Here is a 22,500-nt window from a genome sequence, read left to right on the forward strand (position 1 = left end):
GCATCTCCTTATAACTCAAAAATGGCAATGTCCTGGTAAATCCTTTCTGAACTCTCTCCAATTTAATAACATCTTTTCTGTAACAGGGTGACCAGAACTATACCCAGTAATCCAAAAGTAGCCTCACCAACACGGGGTAGCACGGTGGCACAGTAGTTAGCACTGCTGCCTCACAGCGCCAGAGACCCGGGTTCAATTCCCCCCTCAGGCGACTGACTGTGTGGAGTTTGCACATTCTCCCCGTGTCTGCGTGGGTTTCCTCCGGGTGCTCCGGTTTCCTCCCACAGTCCAAAGATGTGCAGGTCAGGTGAATTGGCCATGCTAAATTATCCATAGTGTTAGGTAAGGGGTAAATGTAGGAGTAGGGGTGGGTTGCGCTTCGGTGGGGCGGTGTGGACATGTTGGGCCGAAGGGCCTGTTTCCACACTGTAAGTAATCTAATCTAATCTATTGTGGGCGGCACGGTGGCACAGTGGTTAGCACTGCTGCCTCACAGCGCCAGAGATCCGGGTTCAATTCCCGCCTCAGGCGACTCTCTGTGTGGAGTTTGCACGTTCTCCCTGTGTCTGCGTGGGTTTCCTCCCACACTCCAAAGATGTGCAGGTCAGGTGAATTGGCCATGCTAAATTGCCCGTAGTGTTAGGTAAGGTGTAGATGTAGGAGTAGGGGTGGGTTGCGCTTCGGCGGGGCGGTGTGGACTTGTTGGGCCGAAGGGCCTGTTTCCACACTGTAAGTAATCTAATCTAAACACACTGCACAACCTCAACATGATATCCCCGCTCCTATACTCAACGTTCTGAGCAATGAAGTCCTTAACAGTATCCATGAGGGAAAACAATGCTGCTACATGGCAGAATTTTGTAACTTCTGGAACAGTGTCAATGTCCCCACCCCAGGACCCGGGAGATCCAGGTTCAAGTTTCACATGGTCCAAAGATGTGTAGTAACATCTCTGCATGGGAGACAATAGCATGGTGGTGTTTACCCTACAGTATTAACCCAGAAACTCAGCTAATGTTCCAGGAACCCAGGTTCAAATCTTGCCACAATAGACAGGCAGGAGGCTGGAAGAACACAGCAAGCCAGGCAGCATCCGAAGATGGGAGACAGTGAGGTCTGCAGATGCTGGAGATCAGAGTTGAGAGTGTGTTGCTGGAAAAGCACAGCCGGTCAGGCAGTATCCGAGGAGCAGGAGAGGGGACGTTTCGGGCCAGAGCCCTTCATCAGGAATCATTCCAGCAAAACACACTCAACAGAATCAGGAGGTGGAGAAGTCGATGTTTCGGGTGTAACCCTTCTTCAGGACTAGGGGTGGCGGGGCAAGGTGGTGAAGTGGGGGATAGGTGGAGACAGGTAGGGGGCATGACCTGGTTGGTCAATGGGTGGAATGAATCCAGTGGGTGGCAGGGAGCAGTGGAAGGGATGGGTGAGGGCTGGGAAGGGAGTTGGGAGATAGAGAGGGAGGTTATTCGAAATTGGAGAACTCAATGTTGAGTCCCTCCGGCCTCTAGGCTGCCCTGGTGGAACATGAGGTGTTGTTCATCCAACTTGCACTGTGGTTCATTGTAGTTCAAATCCTGCCACGGCAAATGATAGAATCAATGCAATTTTTAAAAAAAATCACTTGGTATTAAGAGTCTAATGATGACCGTGAATCCATTGTTAATTGTTGGGGAATGTCCCATCTGGTTCACTAATATCCTTTAGGGCAGGAAACTGCCATCCTTACCTGGTCTGGTGACTCCAGACCCACAGCAATGTGGATGATACTGAACTGTCCTCTGGGTAGTTAGGGATGGGCAGTAAATGCTGTCATATATAGAGCCGCCCACATCCCTTGAGTGAATAAAAACAGAAGAACAGATTGTTTAGAAAGGTAGGTTTTTTTTAAATTAGGGGCAGGCATTGAGTTGGTCCCCTCAGCAGTTGGCTTAATCATGATCTGGCTGTATTGAGATTTGAGCTTTAAAGGGTGTGCTGCATCTTCATTCTCAGGTGATTCAAAATAACAGGAAAGCTTCTGCAAAAACGTAGAGAGCTGATTTGGGGATGTAAGTGGGGCAGGGGTGCTGTTGATTGACAGATAGGGCGATAGAGTTGAGAGTGCAGTGCTGGAAAAATGCAGCACGTCAGGCAGCATCCGAGGAGCAGGAGAGTCGACAAAAGTCCTTCTTCAGGAATGTTGGTCGTGTGCTGAAACAAAGCGTTCCGGTCGAAAACGTTTTTCTGCTCACGGATAAGTCTCAGGTCCGGGAGAACTTAGCTCTCAGCGGAGAACGTAGTGTTGGCATTTCAATAACACAGCCTGATGGGGATCACTTTTCTCACAGTGACGGTGACCTTACTCCCCCCCACAGTGCCAGTTCTGAAGGAGTCTCGGTTTCTTGCCTTCCCCTGCACACCCCATTTCTCACGACGTGAGGCAGTGTCCCGGCTCCTTGCATTACCCTCTGCACGTGTTTCCAGCTGTGCTAGTCCCTCCTGCTGCAAGGTGGTCCCTCTGCTTGTGGCTTCCTCTAAGCAAGTCCTGTCACCCACTGTTTGCTGAGTGGGTTGGAAGACACGCAGTGTACACCGGCTGGGCTAGAAATATTGAGTGATTCATTTTCAAGTTATACCTTTACAACAATTAACAACGTGGCAATAACTGCATAAGCTATCTCCTCTGTCATAGTTTCTAGTGGAAGATCTGGCGGAAAACGTTTGACGTTGTAACGAACCCTTCCGAGCGATCTTTAATTTTAAGGAGCTGATGTTTTGATTCCCTGTGTCAGCCCGACTGAATCGACCAGCCCTTTTTTTTAAAAATGATTTTGTGGAATGTGTGGGTGTCGCTGGACAGTTGCCAGCATTTGTAGCCCAGTCGTAATTGCTTTTTGAACTGAGTGGGCTGGTCAGACATTTCAGAGACTGGAGTCACCTGTAGGCCAGACTGGGTAAGGATAGAATATTCGCTTTTTCCAAAGGGCATTACAGACCTGGCGGGTTTGTACATCAATCACCTATGATTTCATTGTTGCCGCCACTGAGACTATTCCTCAAGCTCAGATTTTATTCATTGGAAATGTAAGTTTCACCACCTACCTTGGGTGGGAATTGAATCTGTGTCCCTGGAGCATTAGCCTGGGCTGGTAGATTATCATTCCAGTCACTTACAATGGGGCCAGCATCTCCTCTATGCACGCTCTTAGATTTCTTTGCCTTCTGGGTGGCACAGTGGCTCAGTGGTTAGCACCGCTGCCTCACAGTGCCAGGGAGCCGGGTTCAATTCCTGCCTTGGGCCATTGTCTGTATGGAGTTTGCACATTCTCCCCATGTCTGTATGGGCTTCCTCTGGGTGCTCTGGTTTCCTCCCACAATCCAAAAATTTGCAAGCCAGGCAAATTGGCCATGCTAAATTGCCCATAGTTTGGGTAAGTGTAGGGGAATGGGTCTGGGTGGGTTAATCTTCGGAGGATCGGTGTGGACTTGCTGGGCCAGATGGCCTGTTTCCATACTGTAGGGAATGTAATCTAATGTAATGTAAAAAAAACTAATAAAGGTGTTAGTGAGTCTTTATGTCAATCGATGATGATTGTCATGGTCAGTATTGTTGAGACTAGCGTTAGAATTCCAGATTTTATTCAATTGAATTTAATTTCCACCACCACTGTGGTGTGATTGAACCCAGAGGGTTAATCTAGACCTCCAAAATATGAGTGCAATGGTTTTGCCACTCCATCACTTATAAATTCCCTGTTATCCTTCAAACTGATGATGTGTTGTGGTGGACTCCTTCTCTAAACAGAAGAGACAGAAAAAAGCTTGAAATAGCTGCACAGAGGCTAGTATCCCGTCACCAAGTCACTCTTTATTTACATGTGCACTCTACATGGGCTGTGACCAGCCAGCTCAAAGCCAGTCCCTAGAGTGAGGAGACCTTCTGAATCTCCTGATGATACCTGTCAGCCAGGTCTCCCTGATTGGCCCAGGCTAACAGTCCCATTCAAAGATCTCACAGTCAATGTGATCCACCTGACCCTGGTTCAAATCACTATTTGGCTCAATACTTTTCAGTAATTATTACAGGCTAGGATGCCATATTCAACAAGAGCAAATATCTCTTTTAGCCTAGCGAACGTTGATGGAGGAGTTTCTTCAGCCAGAGGGTGGTGAATCTGTGCAACTCATTGCCGCAGAGCACTGTGGTGGCCAAGTCTGTGAGTGTCTCTAAGACAGAGATGGATAGGTTCTTGATTAGTGAAGGGGATCAAGGGTTATGGGGGGAGCGGTAGGAGCATGGGGTTGAGAAACATATCAGCCATGATCGAATGATGAATCGATGGGTGGAACGGCATAATTCTGCTCTTGTGTCTTATGATTATAATGTGACAGATACATTGATCTGTGAGGTGACCTGGTGGAGTAGATAGCCTGCTCGTTGTGGAACCCACCCCTGATTTTTGTTTGGTGAGAATACTGAAATGAAACAAAAGCAAAGCATACTGGATGCTGGAAACCTGGAATACAAGCAGAAAGTTCTGGGGAAACTCGGTAGGTCTGGTAGGATCTGTGGAGAGAGAAACAATGTCAATGTTTTAAGTCCTCGTGTTCCAAAGAATTGAATTGTACAGAAGAGGCCTTTTGGCCCATTGAATTTGTGCAGCCCAAAAGTACACTGTTACCTACACTAGTCCCACTTTCTTGCACAAGGGCTTCAATGTTATGATGCTTCAAGAGCTCATCCAAGTACATTTTAAAAGCTGTGGAGTTTCCCATCTCAACTACGCTCCCAAGTACTGCATTCCAGACCCATGCCACCCCCTGGGTGAAAAAAATGATTTCCTCAAAACCCCTCGAAACCTCCTAAGTTCCACTTTAAAATTATGCCCGTTTGTAATTGACCCTTTGACTAAGGGGGACAGCTGCTTTCTGTTCACCTTGTCCATGCCCCTTCATGGTGTTAGCTTCTCTGTCAGCTCCCCAACCCCCTCATAGCCTCCATCTCTGAAATGCTCCATCCCACTCAACATCCTGGTGGATCTCCTCTTTACCTTCTCCAGGACGATGGCATTGTTCCTGTAGTTTGCTGGCCAGAACTGCGCACAGTACTCCATCAACGGCCGAGCCAACGTTCTGCACAGTTTCGACATGGAGTCATACTGGAATCAAAACGCTAAGGCGCTTCCTCTCTCCACAAATGTTTCTCCAGCGATCTCTCTGTGTTTGTTACTGAAATGAAAACCATACAAGTTCTATCATGGACAAAGTCACTTTACTGTTCTTAGTCAGTGACTGATAAACTATGGCACAATGAGTTACAAATAGAAACAAATAGCACTGCTCACAATGTGGTCTCTTCTACACTGGGGGATGAAATGCAGACTGGGTGACCACTTTGCGAAAATCTATATACTGTCCACACAACTGTCCCCAAGCTTTCAGTTGTCTGCCACTTCAACACACCAACATTTCTCCGGCCAACATTTTTTGGTCTCATGCCTTCTATAGTGCTTCAGTGAGGCTTGTGTCAAGCTGGGAACATCATCTCATTTTCCAGGTGGGGACTCTTCAGCCTTCATCACTCAGTGTCAGGCTCAATAACTTTAGATCCTGGTATGGAGAAAGTGAGGACTGCAGATGCTAGAGAAATCATGGTCAAAAAGGATCGTGCTGGAAAAGCACAGCAGGTCAGGCAGCATCCGGGTAGCAGGAGAGTCGACATTTTGGGCATAACCCCTTCGTAAGGAATGTGGAGGGGGAAGGGGGATGACAGATAAATAGGAGGATGGGGTTGGGGCTGTGGGGGAGGTAGCTGGGAAGGTGATAGGTCAGTGCAGATAGTGGGGTGAATGATAGGTCGAAGAGGAGGCTGGAATGGATAGGTGGGAAGGAAGATGGACAGGTGGGACAGTTCAAGAGGGCAGTGCCGAGTTGGAGGGTTGGATTTGGGATGAGGTAGGGGGAGGGAGATGGTGAAGTGGATGTTGATGCAGTGTGGTTGGAGGGTCCCAAGGTGGAAGATGAGGCGTTTTTCTTCCAGTTGGCGGGCAATTTTGATTTGGCGGTGGAGGAGGCCCAGGACTTGCATGTCTTTGGGAGGGGTGAGGGGGGGGGGGGGGGGGGGGGGGAGTTGAAGTAGTCAGCCACAGGGCGGTGTGGTTGTTTGGTGTGTGTGTGTGTGTGTCCCAGAGGCGTTCCTGAAATGCTCCATGCGTTGGTGTCCTGTCTTCCCAGTGTAAAGGAGACCACATCGAGAGCAACAGACACAGTAGGTGAGGTGGGTGGATGTGTATGAAAATCTCTGCTGGATGTGAAGAGGTCCTTTGGGGCCTTGGACGGAGGTGAAGGTGGAGGTTTGGACGACGGCAACGGAAGGTGCCGGGTGTGGGTTGGTGGGGGAAGGGAGTGGACCTCACAAGGGAGTCGCAGAGGGAATGGTCTCTGCAGTATACTGGTAGGGATGGGGAGGGAAATATATCTCTGGTGGTGGAGTCTGATTGTAGGTGGCAGAAATGGCGGGGGATTATCAGCTGTATCTGGAGTTTAGTGGGGCAGAAGGTGAGGACCAGGGGGTTCTATCCTTGTTGCAGTTGGAGGGATGGGGTTCAAGGGTGGAGATGCGGGAAGTGAAGGAGATACGTTGGAGGGCATTGTTGATCATGTGGGAGGGGACATTTGCGGTCCCTGAATGTCCAGCACCACCCTTTTCGATCCTGTCATGATATAGAGTCATAGAGATATACAGCATGCACATTTCCACCTACTTATGGTCTCCATTATCAGCTTTTCTTTCTCCATGGCTTACCATTATGCCTCACTGTCTTTCTGTCTCGCTGAACACTGTCTCCATCTCTCACTTACTCCTTTACCCTCCCTCCTCCAATCCCTGTCTTTACCATAAACACTACCTTTTCCTCGCTACTATCAGTTCTGAAGAAGAATCACCAGACTTTTTTAGGTGTCTCAAGTCACCTGGACCCAAAATATTGTCTCTGTTTCTCTCTCCACTGATACTGCCAGACCTGCTGAGTTTCTCCAGCAATTCCTGTTTTTTGTTTCAGCTTCCCAACACCCGCAGTTCTGTGTTTTATTTTCACTAGGTGTAGCTAAGCTGTAAGAACAGATATGTTTGCCACCTGAGGACATCATCCTTTACATTGTGACAGTGACTGTTTTGCATTGTAGTGCTTATTGAGACTTTACTCTGTATTTGTGACCAGTATTCTTTTACTATATTGAAAGAATTGGATACAGAAAGAGTGGTAGTAGGCTTGTGAACGTTAGCACATACCAGTTAGGCTGTTTCTCTGTGTACCACATATTTGTATTCTATTTTCTCTTACAAGGATAGCTCCTAGCGATTTTTGAGCAGATTTGGAGCTCAGGTTGATGATAAGTATGTAAGTTAGCTCACTGAGCTGGAGGGTTTGTTTTCTGACGTTTCGTCACCATACTAAGTAACGTCATCAGTGAGAGTCGCCGGTGAAGTGCTGGTGGTATGTCCCACCTCTCTGTTTATAGATCTTGGTTTCTTAAGGTGGGTGATATCATTTCCGGCTCTTTTTATCAAGGGAGGGTGGATGTGTTTATTGATGGAGTTCTGGTTAGAATGGCATACCTCTAAGAATTCTCGTGCGTGTCTTTGTTTCACCCGTCCTAGGATGTGTGTTGTCCCAGTCAAAGTCGTGACCTCTTTGTCTGTATGTATGGAAATTAGTGAGAGTGGGTCGTGTCTTTTGGTGGCCAGTTAGTGTTCATGTATTCTGGTGGCAAGTTTCCTGCTAGTTTGTCCGAGGTAATGTATTTTTCAGTTCTTGCAAGGTATCTTGTAAATGACATGAGTTTTGCTAGTGGTATCTAATGGATCCTTTCGGTTCATTAGATTAAATTACTTAGAATGTGGAAACAGGCCCTTCAGCCCAACAAGTCCACACCGACCTGCCGAAGCGCACCCATCCAGACCCATTCCGCTACATTTACCCTTGCCCCGCACACTACGGGCAATTTAGCATGGCCAATTCACCTAACCTGCACATTTTTGGACTGTGGGAGGAAACCGGAGCACCCGGAGGAAACCCACACAGACACGGGAAGAATGTGCAAACTCCACACAGTCAGTGGCCTGAGGTGGGAATTGAACCCCGGTCTCTGGCGCTGTGAGGCAGCAGTGCTAACCACTGTGCCACCATGCCACCCATTAGGTTCATTAGTTGCTGTTTAAGTTTGTTGGTAGAGCTGCTTCTCTTTCCCTTCAAGAATCATATCTTAAAATCCAAATGGCACACCCTTAACTTAAACCCTATTGGTGTTTCCCTTTGCAGCTTTCCCTCCTTCCTCACCACTGCCCTTGAAAGAGTGAAATTTAACCGGCACAAATAGCAATCCAACACAGATGTGGGTAAAGACTTGGAAAAGGTTTAAGAGATAGGATTTATAATCATTGAGAGAGGAATAAGTCAATTAAGGATAGTCAACACGGTTTTGTGAAGGGTAGGTTGTGCTTCACAAGCCTTATTGAGTTCTTTGAGAAGGTGACCAAACAGGTGGATGAAGGTAAAGCGGTTGATGTGGTGTATATGGATTTCAGTAAGGCTTTTGATAAGGTTCCCCACGGTAGGCTATTACACAAAATACAGAGACATGTGATTGAGGGTGATTTAGTGGTTTGTATCAGAAATTGGCTAGCTGAAAGAAGACAGAGGGCAGTGGTTGATGGGAAATGTTCATCCTGGAGTTCAGTTACTAGTGGTGTGCAACAAAGATCTGTTTTGGGTCCACTGCTCTTTGTCATTTTTATAAATGACCTGGTTGAGGGCGTAGAAGAATGGGTTAGTAAATTTGTGAATGACACTAAGGTCGGTGGAGTTGTGGATAATGTTGAAGGATGCTCAGTGGTTAGCACTACTGCCTCACAGCACCAGCTTCCCAGGTTCGATTCCAGCCTCGGGCGACTGTCTGTGTGGAGTTTGCACATTCTCCCCGCGTCTGCATGGATTTCCTCCGGGTGCTCCAGTTTTGTCCCACAGTCCAAAGATGTGCAGGTCAGGTGAATTGGCCATGCTATATGGCCATGCTATGTTTCCTGAAGAACGGTTCATGCCCGAAACGTCGATTCTCCTGCTCCTTGGATGCTGCCTGACCTGCTGCGCTTTTTCAGCAACACATTTTCAGCTCATGCTATATTGCCCACAGTGTTAGGTGCATTAGTCTGAAGGAAGTGGGTCTGGTTGGGTTACTCTTCGGAGGGTTGGTGTGGACTGGTTGGGCCGAAGGGTCTGTTTCCACACTGTAGGAAATCTAATCTAATCTAATGTTGCAGGTTGCAGAAAGACATACATAAGTTGGAGAGCTGGGCTGAGAGGTGGCAAATGGAGTTTAATGCAGAAAAGTGTGAGGTGATTCATTTTGGAAGGAGCAACAGGAATAAAGGGTACTGGGCGAATGGTAGGATTCTTGGTAGTGTAGATGAGCAGAGAGATCTCAGTGTCCATGTACATAGATCCCTAAAAGTTGCCACCCAGGTTGATAGGGTTGTTAAGAAGACATACGGTGTGTTAGCTTTTATTGGTAGAGGGATTGAGTTTCGGAGCCATCAGAGTCTAGATTAAAGTGGTGCTGGAAAAGCACAGCAGGTCAGGCAGCATCCAAGGAGCAGGAAAATCAATGTTTCAGGCAAAAGCCCTTCATCAGGAATGGAGCCATTAGGTCATGCTGCAGCTGTTCAAGACTCTGGTGCGTCCACACTTGGAGTATTGCGTACAGTTCTGATCACCGCATTATAGGAAGGATGTGGAAGCTTTGGCAAGGGTTCAGAGGAGATTTATTAGGATGTTGCCTGGTATGGAGGGAAGATCTTATGAGGAAAGGCTGAGGACTTGAGGTTGTTTTTGTTAGAGAAAAGAAGTTTGAGAGGTGACTTAATTGAGACATATGAGATAATCAGAGGGTTAGATAGGGTGGACAGTGAGAGCCTTTTTCCTCGGATGGTGATGGCAAGCACAAGGGGGCATAGCTTTAAATTGAGGGGTGATAGATTTAGGACAGATGTCAGAGGTAGTTTCTTTACTCAGAGGGCATGGGACGCACTGCCTGCAACAGTAGTGGACTCGCCAACTTTAAGGGCATTTAAATGGTCATTGGATAAACATATGGATGAAAATGGAAGAGTGTAGGATTCAGATTGGTTCCACAGATTGGCGCAATATTGAGGACTGAATGGCCTTCTGTACTGCACTGTAATGTTCTATGTTCTAGGCTGTCTGAAAATCCAAATAGATTACATCCACCGGCTCTCCTTTGTCTAACTTGCTCAATTACCACCTCAAAGAATTCTAACAGATTTGGCATGAGGTCCCCTTGATGAAGTTGTGTTGACTCAGCTCAGTTTTCCCATGCACTTACAAGTACTCCACAATTTCATTTTTAACATCTTACCAACAATAGAGGTGAGGCTAACTGGCCTTTGGCTTCCTGCCTTTTGCCTCCCTCCTTCCCTTCTTAAACAGGGGTGTTACCTTAGTCACTTCCCAGTCCTCTGGAACCATCTCTGACTCCGGTGATTCCTGAAAGATCACCACCAATGCCTCCACAATCTCCTCAGTTATCTCCTTCAGAACTCGGGTGTAGTCATAGACTTGTACATTACGGAAACAGACCCTTCGGTTCAAAGCCCTTCCTATTCGTGTACCCATCCGTATGCTCTTTAAATTTAGTAATTATACCAGCCTCCACCACTTCCTCCGGCAGCTCATTCCATACGCACACCACCCTGCATGTGAAAAAGTTACCCCTTAGATCCCTTTTAGACCTTTCCCCTCTCACCTTAAACCTATGCCTTTGCCTCCCCTACCTAGACCTTAACTATTCACTCTATCCGTGCCCCTCATGATTTTGTAAACCTCTACAAAGTCACCCCTCAGCCTCTGACGCTCCAGGGAAAACAGCCCCAGCCTATTTATGGAATTCAATGTGAGCAAATGTGAGGTCTTGCACTTTGGGAAAAAGAATACAAGCATGGACTACTTTCTAAACGGTGAGAAAATTCGTAAAGCCAAAGTACAAAGGGATTTGGGAGTGCTAGTCGAGGATTCTGTAAAGGTAAACATGCAGGTTGTGTCCGTGATTAAGAAAGCAAATGCAATGTTGTCATTTATCTCAAGAGGGTTGGAATATAAAAGCACCGTTGTGCTACTGAGACTTTATAAAGCTCTGGTTAGGCGCCATTTGGAGTACTGTGTCCAGTTTTGGTCCCCACACCTCAGGAAGGACATACTGGCACTGGAGCAGGTCCAGCAGAGATTCGCACGGATGATCCCTGGAATGGTAGGTCTAACATATGAGGAACGGTTGAGGATCCTGGGATTGTATTCATTGGAGTTTAGAAGATTAAGGGGAGATCTAATAGAAACGTACAAGATAATACATGGCTTGGAAAGGGTGGACGCTAGGAAATTGTTTCCGTTAGGCGAGGAGACTAGGACCCATGGACACAGCCTTAGAATTAGAGGGGGTAAATTCAGAACAGAAATGCGGAGACATTTCTTCAGCCAGAGAGTGGGGGGCCTGTGGAATTCACTGCCGCGGAGTGCAGTGGAGGCCGGGACGCTAAATGTCTTCAAGGCAGAGATTGATAGATTCTTGAGGTCACAAGGAATTAAGGGCTACGGGGAGAATGCGGGTAAGTGGAGTTGAAGTGCCCATCAGCCATGATTGAATGGCGGAGTGGACTCGATGGGCCGAATGGCCTTACTTCCACTCCTATGTCTTATGGTCTATTCAGCCTCTCTCTATAGCTCAAGCCCTCTAATCCTGGCAACGTTTTGTGAATTTTTTTCTGAACCCTTTCAAGTTTAACAATATCCTTCCTAAAGCAGGGACACTAGAATTGGACGCAATATTTCAAAAGTGGCCTAACCAATGTCCTCTACAGCTACAACATGACCTCCCAACTCCTGTACTCAATTCACTGATCAATAAAGGAAAGCATACCAAACGCCTTCTTCACGCCTTCTTCACCAACCTGTTTTCCTGCGACTCCGCTTTCAAGGAACCATGAACCTGTATTCCAAGGTGCCTTTGTTCAGCAACTTGCAGTCCAGGTGTTTAAATCACTTTCAGATCCTTCACCTTCCCCATTGCTTTTTCCTTAGTGATGGCAAAAATGGAGCTTTGGTGCTGAATTAGCATTGGAATGATGGATCGAATGTCCTCCTATGCTTAAATATCACATACTTCTCATAGAGCTACCAGGACCCTTCCTTGAGGACTGTATACCAGTGCTCACTGTCTAAAGTAGCGCTTCACCAAGTGGCACTCCCTGCTGTCCATCTTTCCCTTTCTGAAGGGAAACCAATTCCCTCTTGAAATCCTCAGTGGAACCTGCCCCCATCCCATTTTTCAGGAATTCCAGATCCTAACCACACGCTGTGTTGACAAGTTTCTCCTCATGTCATCATTGCTTCTCTTGACAATCGCTGTCCAATATTGCTGTGAAATGCAGAGTCGAAGTAGAACATCTTGTCGTGACATATTTGCAACGCAAAACTGTATTTTAAAAGCCCAGTCGAACAAAAGCTCCACTGCTTATTTTTGATTGATGTTTCTGGACTGTTTTGGATTAGCCCGAGTGCTGGTGAGGTAATGGCTGGGAGCAATTTACTGAACGCGGGCATGTGTGGAGGAGACTGAATGACATCAGTTGGGGAGTGAAAATTGGGTGTGAACAAAGGAAATTCTATCTTGCTGTAATGAACACCCATTAATCTTGAGACTTGTGGCCACCCAAGAAATTGAGAAACTCCAGACTTAAAAGCTGTGAGTTCACCTCCCAGATTGCCTGTCACTTAAAACATGCTTTACAGTTCAGGCAGGTTCATCTGCTTCAGGTGAGGCTGTCTTTGAGATGTCTGAAAGTGAAGGTGCTGAGGAACAGGTTAACAGCCAGCGCCCTCAACCTTAGAACATAGAACATTATAGTGCCCTTCGACCCTCAATGTTGCGCCGACCTGTGGAATCAACCGGAAGCCTATCTAACCGACACTATTCCATTCTTGTCCATATGCCTATCTAGTGACCGTTTAAATGTCCTTAAAATTGGTGGGTCTACTACTGTTGCAGGTAGGGTGTTCCACACCCCTACTACTCTCTGAGTAAAGAAACTATCTCTGACATCTGTCCTATATTTATTACCCCTCAATTTAAAGCTATGTCCCCTCATGCTAGCCATCGCTATCCAAGGAAAAAGGCTCTTGCTGTCCGCCCTATCTAACCCTCTGATTATCTTATATATCTCAATTAAGTCGCGTCTCAAACTTCTTCTCTCCAATGAAAACAGCCACAAGGCCCTCAGCCTTTCCTTGTAATAAGGCCTTCCCTCCATACCAGGCAACATCCTCTAAACCCTTTCCAAAGCTTCCACATCCTTCCTATAATGCGTTGACCAGAACTGTACGCAATACTCCAAATGTGGCCGCACCAGAGTTTTGTACAGCTGCAGCATGATCGCATGGTTCCGTCTACCAATCCCTCTACCAATAAAAGCTGACACACCATATGATTTCTTAACAACCTTATCAACCTGGGTGGCAACTTTTAGGGATCTATGTACATGGACACCGAGATCTCTCTGCTCATCTACACTACCAAGAATTATACCATGAGCCCAGTACTTTGCATTCCTGTTACTCCCTCCAAAGTGACTCACCTCACACTTTTCCACATTAAACTACATTTGCCACCTCTCAGCCCAGCTCTGCAGCTTAACTATGTCTCTCTGTAACCTACAACATCCTTCATCGCTATCCACAACTCTACCAAACATAGTGTCATCTGCACATTTACTAACGTATCCTTCTATGCCCTCATCCAGGTCATTTATATAAATGACAAACAGCAGTGGGCCCAAACAGATCCTTGCAGTACCCCACTAGTAACTGAACTTCAGGATGAATATTTCCCATTAACCACCACCCTCTATCCTCTTTCAGCTAGCCAATGTCTGATCCAAACTGCTAAATCACCCTCAATCCCATGCTTCCGTATTTTGTGCAATAGCCTACCGTAGGGAACTTATCAAATGCCTTACTGAAATTCACATACACCACATCAACCACTTTACACTCATCGACCTGTTTGATCACCTTCTAAAGAAGGTTAGTGAGGCACGACCCATCCTTCACAAAACCGTGTTGACTATCCCTAATCAACTTATTTGTCTCTATATGATTGTAAATCCTATATCTTATAAACCTTTCCAACACTTTACCCTCAACTGAAGTAAGGCTCACAGGTCTATAATTTCCAAGGTTGTCCTTACTCCCCTTCTTGAACAAGGGAATGACATTTGCTATCCTCTAGTCTTCTGGCACTGTTTCTGTAGACAATAACGACAAAAAGGTCAAAGTCAAAGGCTAGGCAATCTCCTCCTTGGCTTCCCAAAGAATCCTAGGATAAATCCCATCCAGCCCAGGGGACTTATCTATTTATACACTTTCCAGAATTGGTAACACCTCCTCCTTATGCACCTCAATCCCATCTAGTCTAATAGCCTTTGTCTCAGTATTCTCCTCAACGGTTGTCTTTTTCTAGTGTGAATACTGACGAAAAGTACTCACTTAGCGCTTCCCCTACCTCCTCTGACTCTACGCACAACCTCTCACTACTATACTTGATTTGCCTGAATCTTAGGTGAAAATTAGGATTGCAGATGTTGGAGATTAAAGTTGAGAGTGTGGTGCTGGAAAAGCACAGCAGGTCAGGCAGCATCCGAGGAGCAGGAAAATTGTCATGATGAAGGGCTTTTGCCTGAAACATTGATTTTCCTGCTCCTCGGATGCTGCCTGACCTACTGTGCATTTCCAGCACTACACTCTTGGCCCTAATCTTACTTGAGTCATTCTCTTATTCCTGATATAGCTCTAGAAAGCCGTAGGGTTTTCCTTGATCCTATCCGCCAATGACCTCTTATGTCCCCTCCTGGCTCTTTTTAGCTCTCTCTTTAGGTCTTTCCTGGCTAACTTGTACCTCTCAAGTGCCCTAACTGAGCCATCACATCTCATCCTAACAGAAGCCTTCTTCTTCCTCTTGACAAGAGATTCAACTTCCTTACTAAACCACAGCTCCTGCACTCCCTGCCTGACCGGTACATACTTATCAAGGATCCACAGTAACTGGTCCTTGAATAAGCTCCACATTTCAATTGTGCCCCATCCCCTGCAGTTTCCTTCCTCAACCTATGCATCCTGAATCTTGCTTAATCGCATTATAATTGCCTTTCCCCCAGCTATATCGGTGGTATATACCTATCCCTTTCCATTGCTAAAGTAAACATAACTAAATTGTTGTCACTATCACCAAAATGCTCACCTACCTCCAAATCTAACACCTGTCAGGATTCATTACCCAGTACCAAATCTAATGTCGCCTCACCCCTTGTTGGCCTATGTCAGGAAACCCTCCTGCACAAATTTGACAAAAACTGACCCATCTAAAATACTTGAACTATAGTATTCCCAGTCAGTATTTGGAAAGTTGAAGTCCCCCACAACAACTACCCTGTCACTCTCGCCCCTATGGAGGATCATCTTTGCTATCCTATCCTCTACATCTCTAGAACTATTTGGATACCTACAGAAAACTCCCAACAGAGTAACCTCCTTTATTATTTCTAATCTCAGCCCATCCTATCTCAGTAGAGGAGTCCTCAAACGTCCTTTCTGCCTCCGTAATACTGTCCTTGACTAACAATGCCACACTTCCCCCTCTTTTACCATCTTCTCTGTTCTTACTAAACATCGAAATCCCTGAACCTGCTATAATCATGCCTGTCCCTGTTCTATCCATGTCTCTGAAATAGCCACAACATCCAAATCCCACGTACCAACCCATGCTGCAAGTTCACCCACCTTATTCCTGATGCTCCTGGCGTTGAAGTAGACACACTTCAAACCAACTTCTTGCCTGCCGGTGCCTTCCTGCGATCTTGAAATCTTAGTTCTGACTTAAATACACTCAACCTCCCATATATTCAAATTACAATTTTGGTTCCCACCCCCCTGCTGAATTTGTTTAAACCCACCCATAGAGCATTAGCAAATTCCACCACCCCACCCCAGGATATTGGTACCCCTCTGGTTCAGATGAAGACCATCCTGTTTGTTGAGGTCCCAACAACCCCAGAAAAAGCCTCAATTATCCAGGAATCCAAAACCTTCCCTCCTGCACCATCCTTGTAGCAACATGTTCAACTCCACTCTCTCCCTATTCCCCATTTTGCGAGCACATGGCATGGGCAACAAACCAGAAGTAACAACTCTGTTTGTTCTAGCTCCGAGCTTCTACCCTAGCTCCCTGAATTTCTGCTTTAAATCCCCAGTTCTCTTCCTACCTATGTCACTGGTGACTATATGGACTACGACTTGGGGCTGCTCCCCCACCCCCTCCCCCTCAAGCATCCCAAAAACACGATCAAAGACGTCACAAATCCTGGCACCTGGGGGGCAACACACCAAACATGTGTCTCTGTCATTCCCACAGAACCTCCTGTCTATCCCCCTAACTATGGAGTCCCCAATGACTAATGCTCTGCTCCTCTTCCCTCTTCCCTTCTGAGCAACAGGGACAGGTTCTGTGCCAAAGACCTGTGCCTCATTGCTTACCCTTGGTAAGTCGTAACCCCCAACAGTATCCAAAATAATATACTTGTTGTTGAGAGGAACGGCCCTGCACCACCTTCTGGTTCCTTTTATGTCTCCTGACAGTATCCCATCTACCTTCATCTTTTACCTGAATTGTGACTACCTTCCTGTAACTCCTCTCAATAACCCCCCTCCGCCTCCGCAATGACCCAAAGTTCCTCCAGCTCCAGTTCCTTAACGCGGTTTTCGAGGAGCTGGAGTTGGGTGCACTTCTCGCAGATGCAGTCAGCAGGGACACTAGTGGTGATCCTTACCTCATACATTCTTCAGGAGGAACATTCGACTGCCCTAACCTCCATTCCCACTGTTCTAAATTCCTAACGAGACTACTGAAAAACTAAAAAAAAATAAAGAAACCAATCACCTTACCAATTGGCGCACAGAACCTTTTGTTTTGGTTAGAGGTGGAGGACGGGTGGGAGACACTACCTGAGTAGTGTTTCGGGTAAAGTAACCCACCCAAATATAAAGCCTGGTTTACCCAGCAGTCCCGTGTCCGCTACTGCTCAGTGTGAGCCCCGCCTGTACACGAGGTAAGCATTTATATCTTTTAAAATTTACCTTCCTCTATCGCTTTACCTTTATCACTCCTCCCACTCCAACTGCTGCCAAAAATAAAGTGAGCCTTCATACATTGACCCCTGTTATGGAGTGTGTTAACTCATCTCACCTGCTTGAAATAGTACACCCCTTCTTACCCTTCTGAATTACCGTCCCTGGAGTTGTAATCCTGGAAATTGAGTCTTTGATATAGCATGCAAATATTAAACATTTCCATCTTTCTGCTATTTTAACTGAGGTGCTCCCTTGTTGATAATGTTGATCTTGCATCGTGCCCCTCCTGTGCAGCCATAACCTCAGTGTGCCGCGCTCTGTCTAAGCACCCTATGATCTCTATGTCCTTGTTAGCTATCATCTGCCTGTACTGCTCGCAAAACATCGGTACACGTGATTACAAAAAAAATCAAATCAAAATTGATTCTTAGCATTTTAAGGCCCATATTAAGAGGGGATGGGGTTTCCTTTATAATTTGTATAAAAGAAGTCAGGACTGAAAGTATTGATCAGCTCATGGCTGCAATTTACCAGAGGGGATGGTGGTGTAGTGACAGGTCCAGGCCAAAGCTCTGGGCGTGTGGGTTCACATCCCACCACAGCAGCTGATGGAAAGAGGCCATTCGGCCTATTGAATCTGCACGGACACGCTGAAGAGCGCCCCATCCCTGTAACCTTGCATTTCCCATGGCTAATGCACCTAGCCTACACATCCCTGGACAATTTAGCCCAGGCAATCCACCCTGGAAGCAAGGCCATCAATGGAGGAGATTCATTTTGCGAAAGGGGCTGAATTGGAGGAGTGCAAAGATCTTGGAGGAGTCCAGCCCGTGGAAGGATTCAAAAGCAAGGGGTGGGAAAGTTAAAATTGAGATACAGCCAGACCTGGGTCAGCGGGGGGGGGGAGCAATGGTTCAGCAGGACATGCTCTGTGAGTTAGGATGTGGGACAGCAGAGATTGGAATAAACATAGCAGCAAGGGCAGCAGGAAGACGCAATTACTACTTACACTGGCAGAGCATCATTAAGACAGATTCAAGACAGGCTGCCTCCTCCCTCTGTGGATCAGTGAAGAATCATTCCCAGCAGGTCATCACACCTGCAGGAGTATGCCATATAAGTTAGAGACCAGGCTATCGTATTGATTGATTGATTTATTGTTGTCATGTGTACCGAGATACAGTGAAAAATGGTCTTTTGTACGACCTGCTCTGCAGGCAGGTCGTACCATACAAAGTGCAACAGAGTAGCAGAACAGGGCACAGTGTTACAACTGCAGCGAAGATGCAGAGAGAGAAAGAAAGAGAGAGAGAGAGATCAGAATTAACAATTAAGATGTTGATTCAAAAGTCTGATAACAACAGGGAAGAAGCAGTTCTTGAATTTATTGTACGTGTATTTAAGCTTTTGTATCTTCTGCCGGACCAAACAGAGTAGAAGAGAGTATAACTGGGGTGGGAGGTGTCTCTGATTAAGTTAGTTGCTTTCATAGAACATAGAATAGTACAGCACAGGAACAGACATAGAATAGTACAGCACAGGAACAGATCCTTTGGTCGACGCTGTTGTGCCAAACATGTTGCCAAATTAAACAAATCCCTTTTGCCTGCCTTTGGCCCATTCCCTCCATTCCTTGCTTATCTAAAAGTCTCTTAGATGCCTCTGTTGTATCTACCTCCACCACCACCACTCCTGACAGCGTATTCCAGATTCCTACCACTCTCTGGGTAAAACACTTACCCCTCACATCTCCTTTGAACTTGCCCTCTCACCTTAAATACATGCCCCCTAGTTTCAGACATTTCAACTCCAGGGAAAAAAAAAGACTCTGACCGTCAACCCTACCTAAGTATCTCATAATTTTACAGACTTCTATCAAGTCTCCCCTCAGCCTCCGCCGCTCCAGAGAAAGCAACCCAAGTTTTTCTAACCTCTCCTTGTAGCTTATACCCTCTAAACCAGGCAGCATCCTGATACCCTCTCCAAAGCCTCTACATTATAGAATCTATACTGTGTGGAAACAGGCCATTTGGCCCAATAAGTCCACACATAGCCCATTCCCCTACCCTATTACTCTACATTTAGCTCTGACTAGTGCACCTAATCTACACATCCCTGAACACTACGGACAATTTAGCATGGCCAATTCATCTAACCTGCACACCTTTGGACTGTAGGAGGAAAGCGGAGCACCCGGAGAAAACCCACGCAGACACGGGGAGAATGTGCAAACTCCACACACAGACTCACCTGAGGCTGGAATCAAACCCAGGTCCCTGCCACTGTGAGGCAGCAGTGTAAAACACTGAGCCATCATGCATCCTTCCTGTAATGTGGCGACCAGAATTGAACACAATACTGTGTGGCCTGACCAAAGTCTTAGGAGAAAGTGAGGACTGCAGATGCTGGAAATCAGAGCTGAAAAATGTATTGCTGGAAAAGCGCAGCAGGTCAGGCAGCATCCACAGAGCAGGAGAATTCATGTTTCAGGCATAAGCCAATCATCAGGAATGTGGGGGCTGGGGAAAGGGGGTTGAGAGGTAAATAGAAGTGTGGGGGGAAGGTAGCTGGGAAGGCAATAGGTAGATGCAGGTGGGAGTGGTGATAGTGATAGGTCAGAGAGGGGGATAGAGCGGATAGGTGGGAAGGAAAATAAAGAGGTAGGACACTTCAAGAGGACAGTGCCGAGTTGGAGGGTTAGATCTAGGATGAGGTGGGTGGAGGGAGATTAGGAAACTAGTGAAGTTGATGTTGATGCCATGTGGTTGGAGGGTCCCAAGGCGGAAGATGAAGCCTTCTTCCTCCAGTCGTCAGGTGACTTTGAATATGGTGGAAGCCCAGGACTTGCATGTCCTTGACGGAGTGGAATGGGGAGTTGAAGTGTTCGGTAACAGGGCAGTGAGGTTGTTTGGTGTGTCCATCTCAGAGATGTTCTCTGAAACATTCTGCGAATTGGCGTCCTGTCTCCCCAATGTAGAGGAGACCACATTGAGAGCAATGGACACGGTAGATGAGGTTGGTGGATGTGCAGGAAAATCTCTGCCAGATGTGGCCTTGGACGGAGGTGAGCGAGGAGGTGTCGGCGCAGGTTTTACACCTCCTGTGGCAGCAAGGGAAGGTGCCGGGTGTAGGGGGTGGGATAGTGGGGGGCATGGACCTAACAAGGGAGTCACAGGAGGCTTGGTCTTTGCAGAATGCAGATAGGGGTGGGGAGGGAAATATATCTGTGATGGTGCGGTCTGTTTGTAGGTGGCGGAAATGGCCGAGGGTAATGCACTGCATCCAGAGATTAGTAGGGTAGAAGGTAGGACCAGGGGAGTTCTCACCTTATTACAGTTGGAGGGAGGGGTGGGGTTCAAGGGCAGAGGTGTGGGAGGTGGAAGAGATGCACTGGAGGGCATTGTTGGTCACATGAGAGGGGAATTACGGTCCTTGAATTAGGAGGCCATCTGGGATGGTCTGGAGTGGAATTGCTCCTCCTGGAAGCAGATATGGCGGAGGAATTGGGAGTAAGGGATGGCATTTTTACAGGAGAGGGAGTAGGAGGAGACCTAGTCCGGGTAGCTATGGGAGTTGATGGGTTTGAAGTAGATGTCTGTATTGTGTCGATCTCCGGAGATGGAGATGGAGAGGTCCACGAAGGGGATGGAAGGTGTTAGCGAAGTTGATGAACTGTTGAACCTTCTCGTCCATCTTTTTTTCCCCATCTATCCTCACCACCCTCCCCTCTGACCTATCACTATCATGCCTCACCTGTATCTAAGTATCACATTCCTAGCACCCCTATCGCCATCCCCACCCTCCTATTTATCTCTCAGCTACTGCACCCCCCCCCACCACACGCGCGCGCGCACACACACACACACACATTCCTGAAGAAGGGCTTATGCCCGAAACATCGACTCTGCTGCTCCTCAGATGCTGCCTGACCTGCTGTGCCTATGCAGCATTACACTTTTCCAACCTATCTACTTCCGGAAAGACCACTCCCTCCGCGACACCCTCGTCAGGTCCACACCCCCCACCAACCCAACCTCCACTCCCGGCACCTTCCCCTGCAACTGTAGGAAATACAAAACTTGCGCCCACACCTCCCCCCTCACTTCCCTCCAAGGCCCCAAGGGATCCTTCCATATCCGTCAGAAATTCACCTGCACCTCCACACACATCATTTACTGCATCTGCTGCACTCGATGTGGCCTCCTCTACATTGGGGAGACAGGCCGCCTACTTGCGGAACATTTCAGAGAACATCTCTGGGACACCCGGACCAACCAACCCAACCGCCCTGTGGCTGAACACTTTAACTCCCCTTCCCACTCCGCCAAGGACATGCAGGTCCTTGGACTCCTCCATCGCCAGACCATGGCAACACGATGCCTGGAGGAAGAGCGCCTCATCTTCCGCCTAGGAATCCTCCAACCACAAGGGATGAATGCAGATTTCTCCAGCTTCCTCATTTCCCCTCCCCCCACCTTATCTCAGTCCCAACCCTCGTACTCAGCACCGCCTTCTTGACCTGCAATCTTCTTCCTGACCTCTCCGCCCCCTCTCTGGCCTATCACCCACACCTTAACCTCCTTCCACCTATTGCATTCCCAACGCCCCTCCTCTAAGTCCCTCCTCCCTACCTTTTATCTTAGCCTGCTTGGCACACCCTCCTCATTCCTGAAGAAGGGCTTATGCCCAAAACATTGATTCTCCTGCTCCTCGGATGCTGCCTGACCTGCTGCGCTTTTCCAGCAACACATTTTTCAGCTCTGATCTCCAGTACCTGCAGTCCTCACTTTCTCCTATCTACCTGAGTGGCCACTTTCAGGGAGCTATGGACTTGAACTCCAAGATCCCTTTCCCCAGGTGGCAGGAAATATAGATGAAGCTAATGGACGGAAGGCTGGTTTGTGTGACGGACTGGGCTGTGTTCACAACTCTCTGCAGAGTCTTGCAGTCCTGGGAAGAGCAGTTGCCAAACCACACTATGTTGCATCCAGATGGGATGTAAGTGCACCCTCAAAAATTGGTAAGAGTCCTTGTGGACCAGCCGAAGTTCCGTGGCCTCCCGAGGAAGTAGAGACCTTGTTGTGCTTTCTTGACCGTCACCTCGATGTGGTTGCCAGTGCCTCTCTACATTTACTTTAGCTTTTCTGCACTTGCCCTCTCTCCTGTTCACCTCTGTTAATATCTGTGTGTCCTTCCTTTCGTTCACAGTCACTGGGAAATCGGCCGTCTCGAATGGGATTGACGAGATGGAGCTGGTGCCCCTGAAAGC

General features: G+C 47.3%; 1 protein-coding gene across 1 annotated transcript in view; it reads left to right on the top strand.

Annotated features, from left to right (window-relative positions):
• The window catches only part of LOC140492547 (uncharacterized), a 128,127-nt gene that overhangs the window by 103,466 nt on the left and 2,161 nt on the right, over positions 1–22,500 (top strand). Inside the window, exon 18 of the mRNA XM_072591489.1 lies at positions 22,440–22,500. This exon is cut by the window's right edge and continues 2,161 nt beyond it. Within this exon, the coding sequence (XP_072447590.1) occupies positions 22,440–22,500 (61 nt within the window). The remainder of the gene's footprint in view (positions 1–22,439) is intronic.

This window comes from Chiloscyllium punctatum, chromosome 21 (genome assembly GCF_047496795.1).
Source record: "Chiloscyllium punctatum isolate Juve2018m chromosome 21, sChiPun1.3, whole genome shotgun sequence".
Taxonomy (NCBI): domain Eukaryota; kingdom Metazoa; phylum Chordata; class Chondrichthyes; order Orectolobiformes; family Hemiscylliidae; genus Chiloscyllium; species Chiloscyllium punctatum.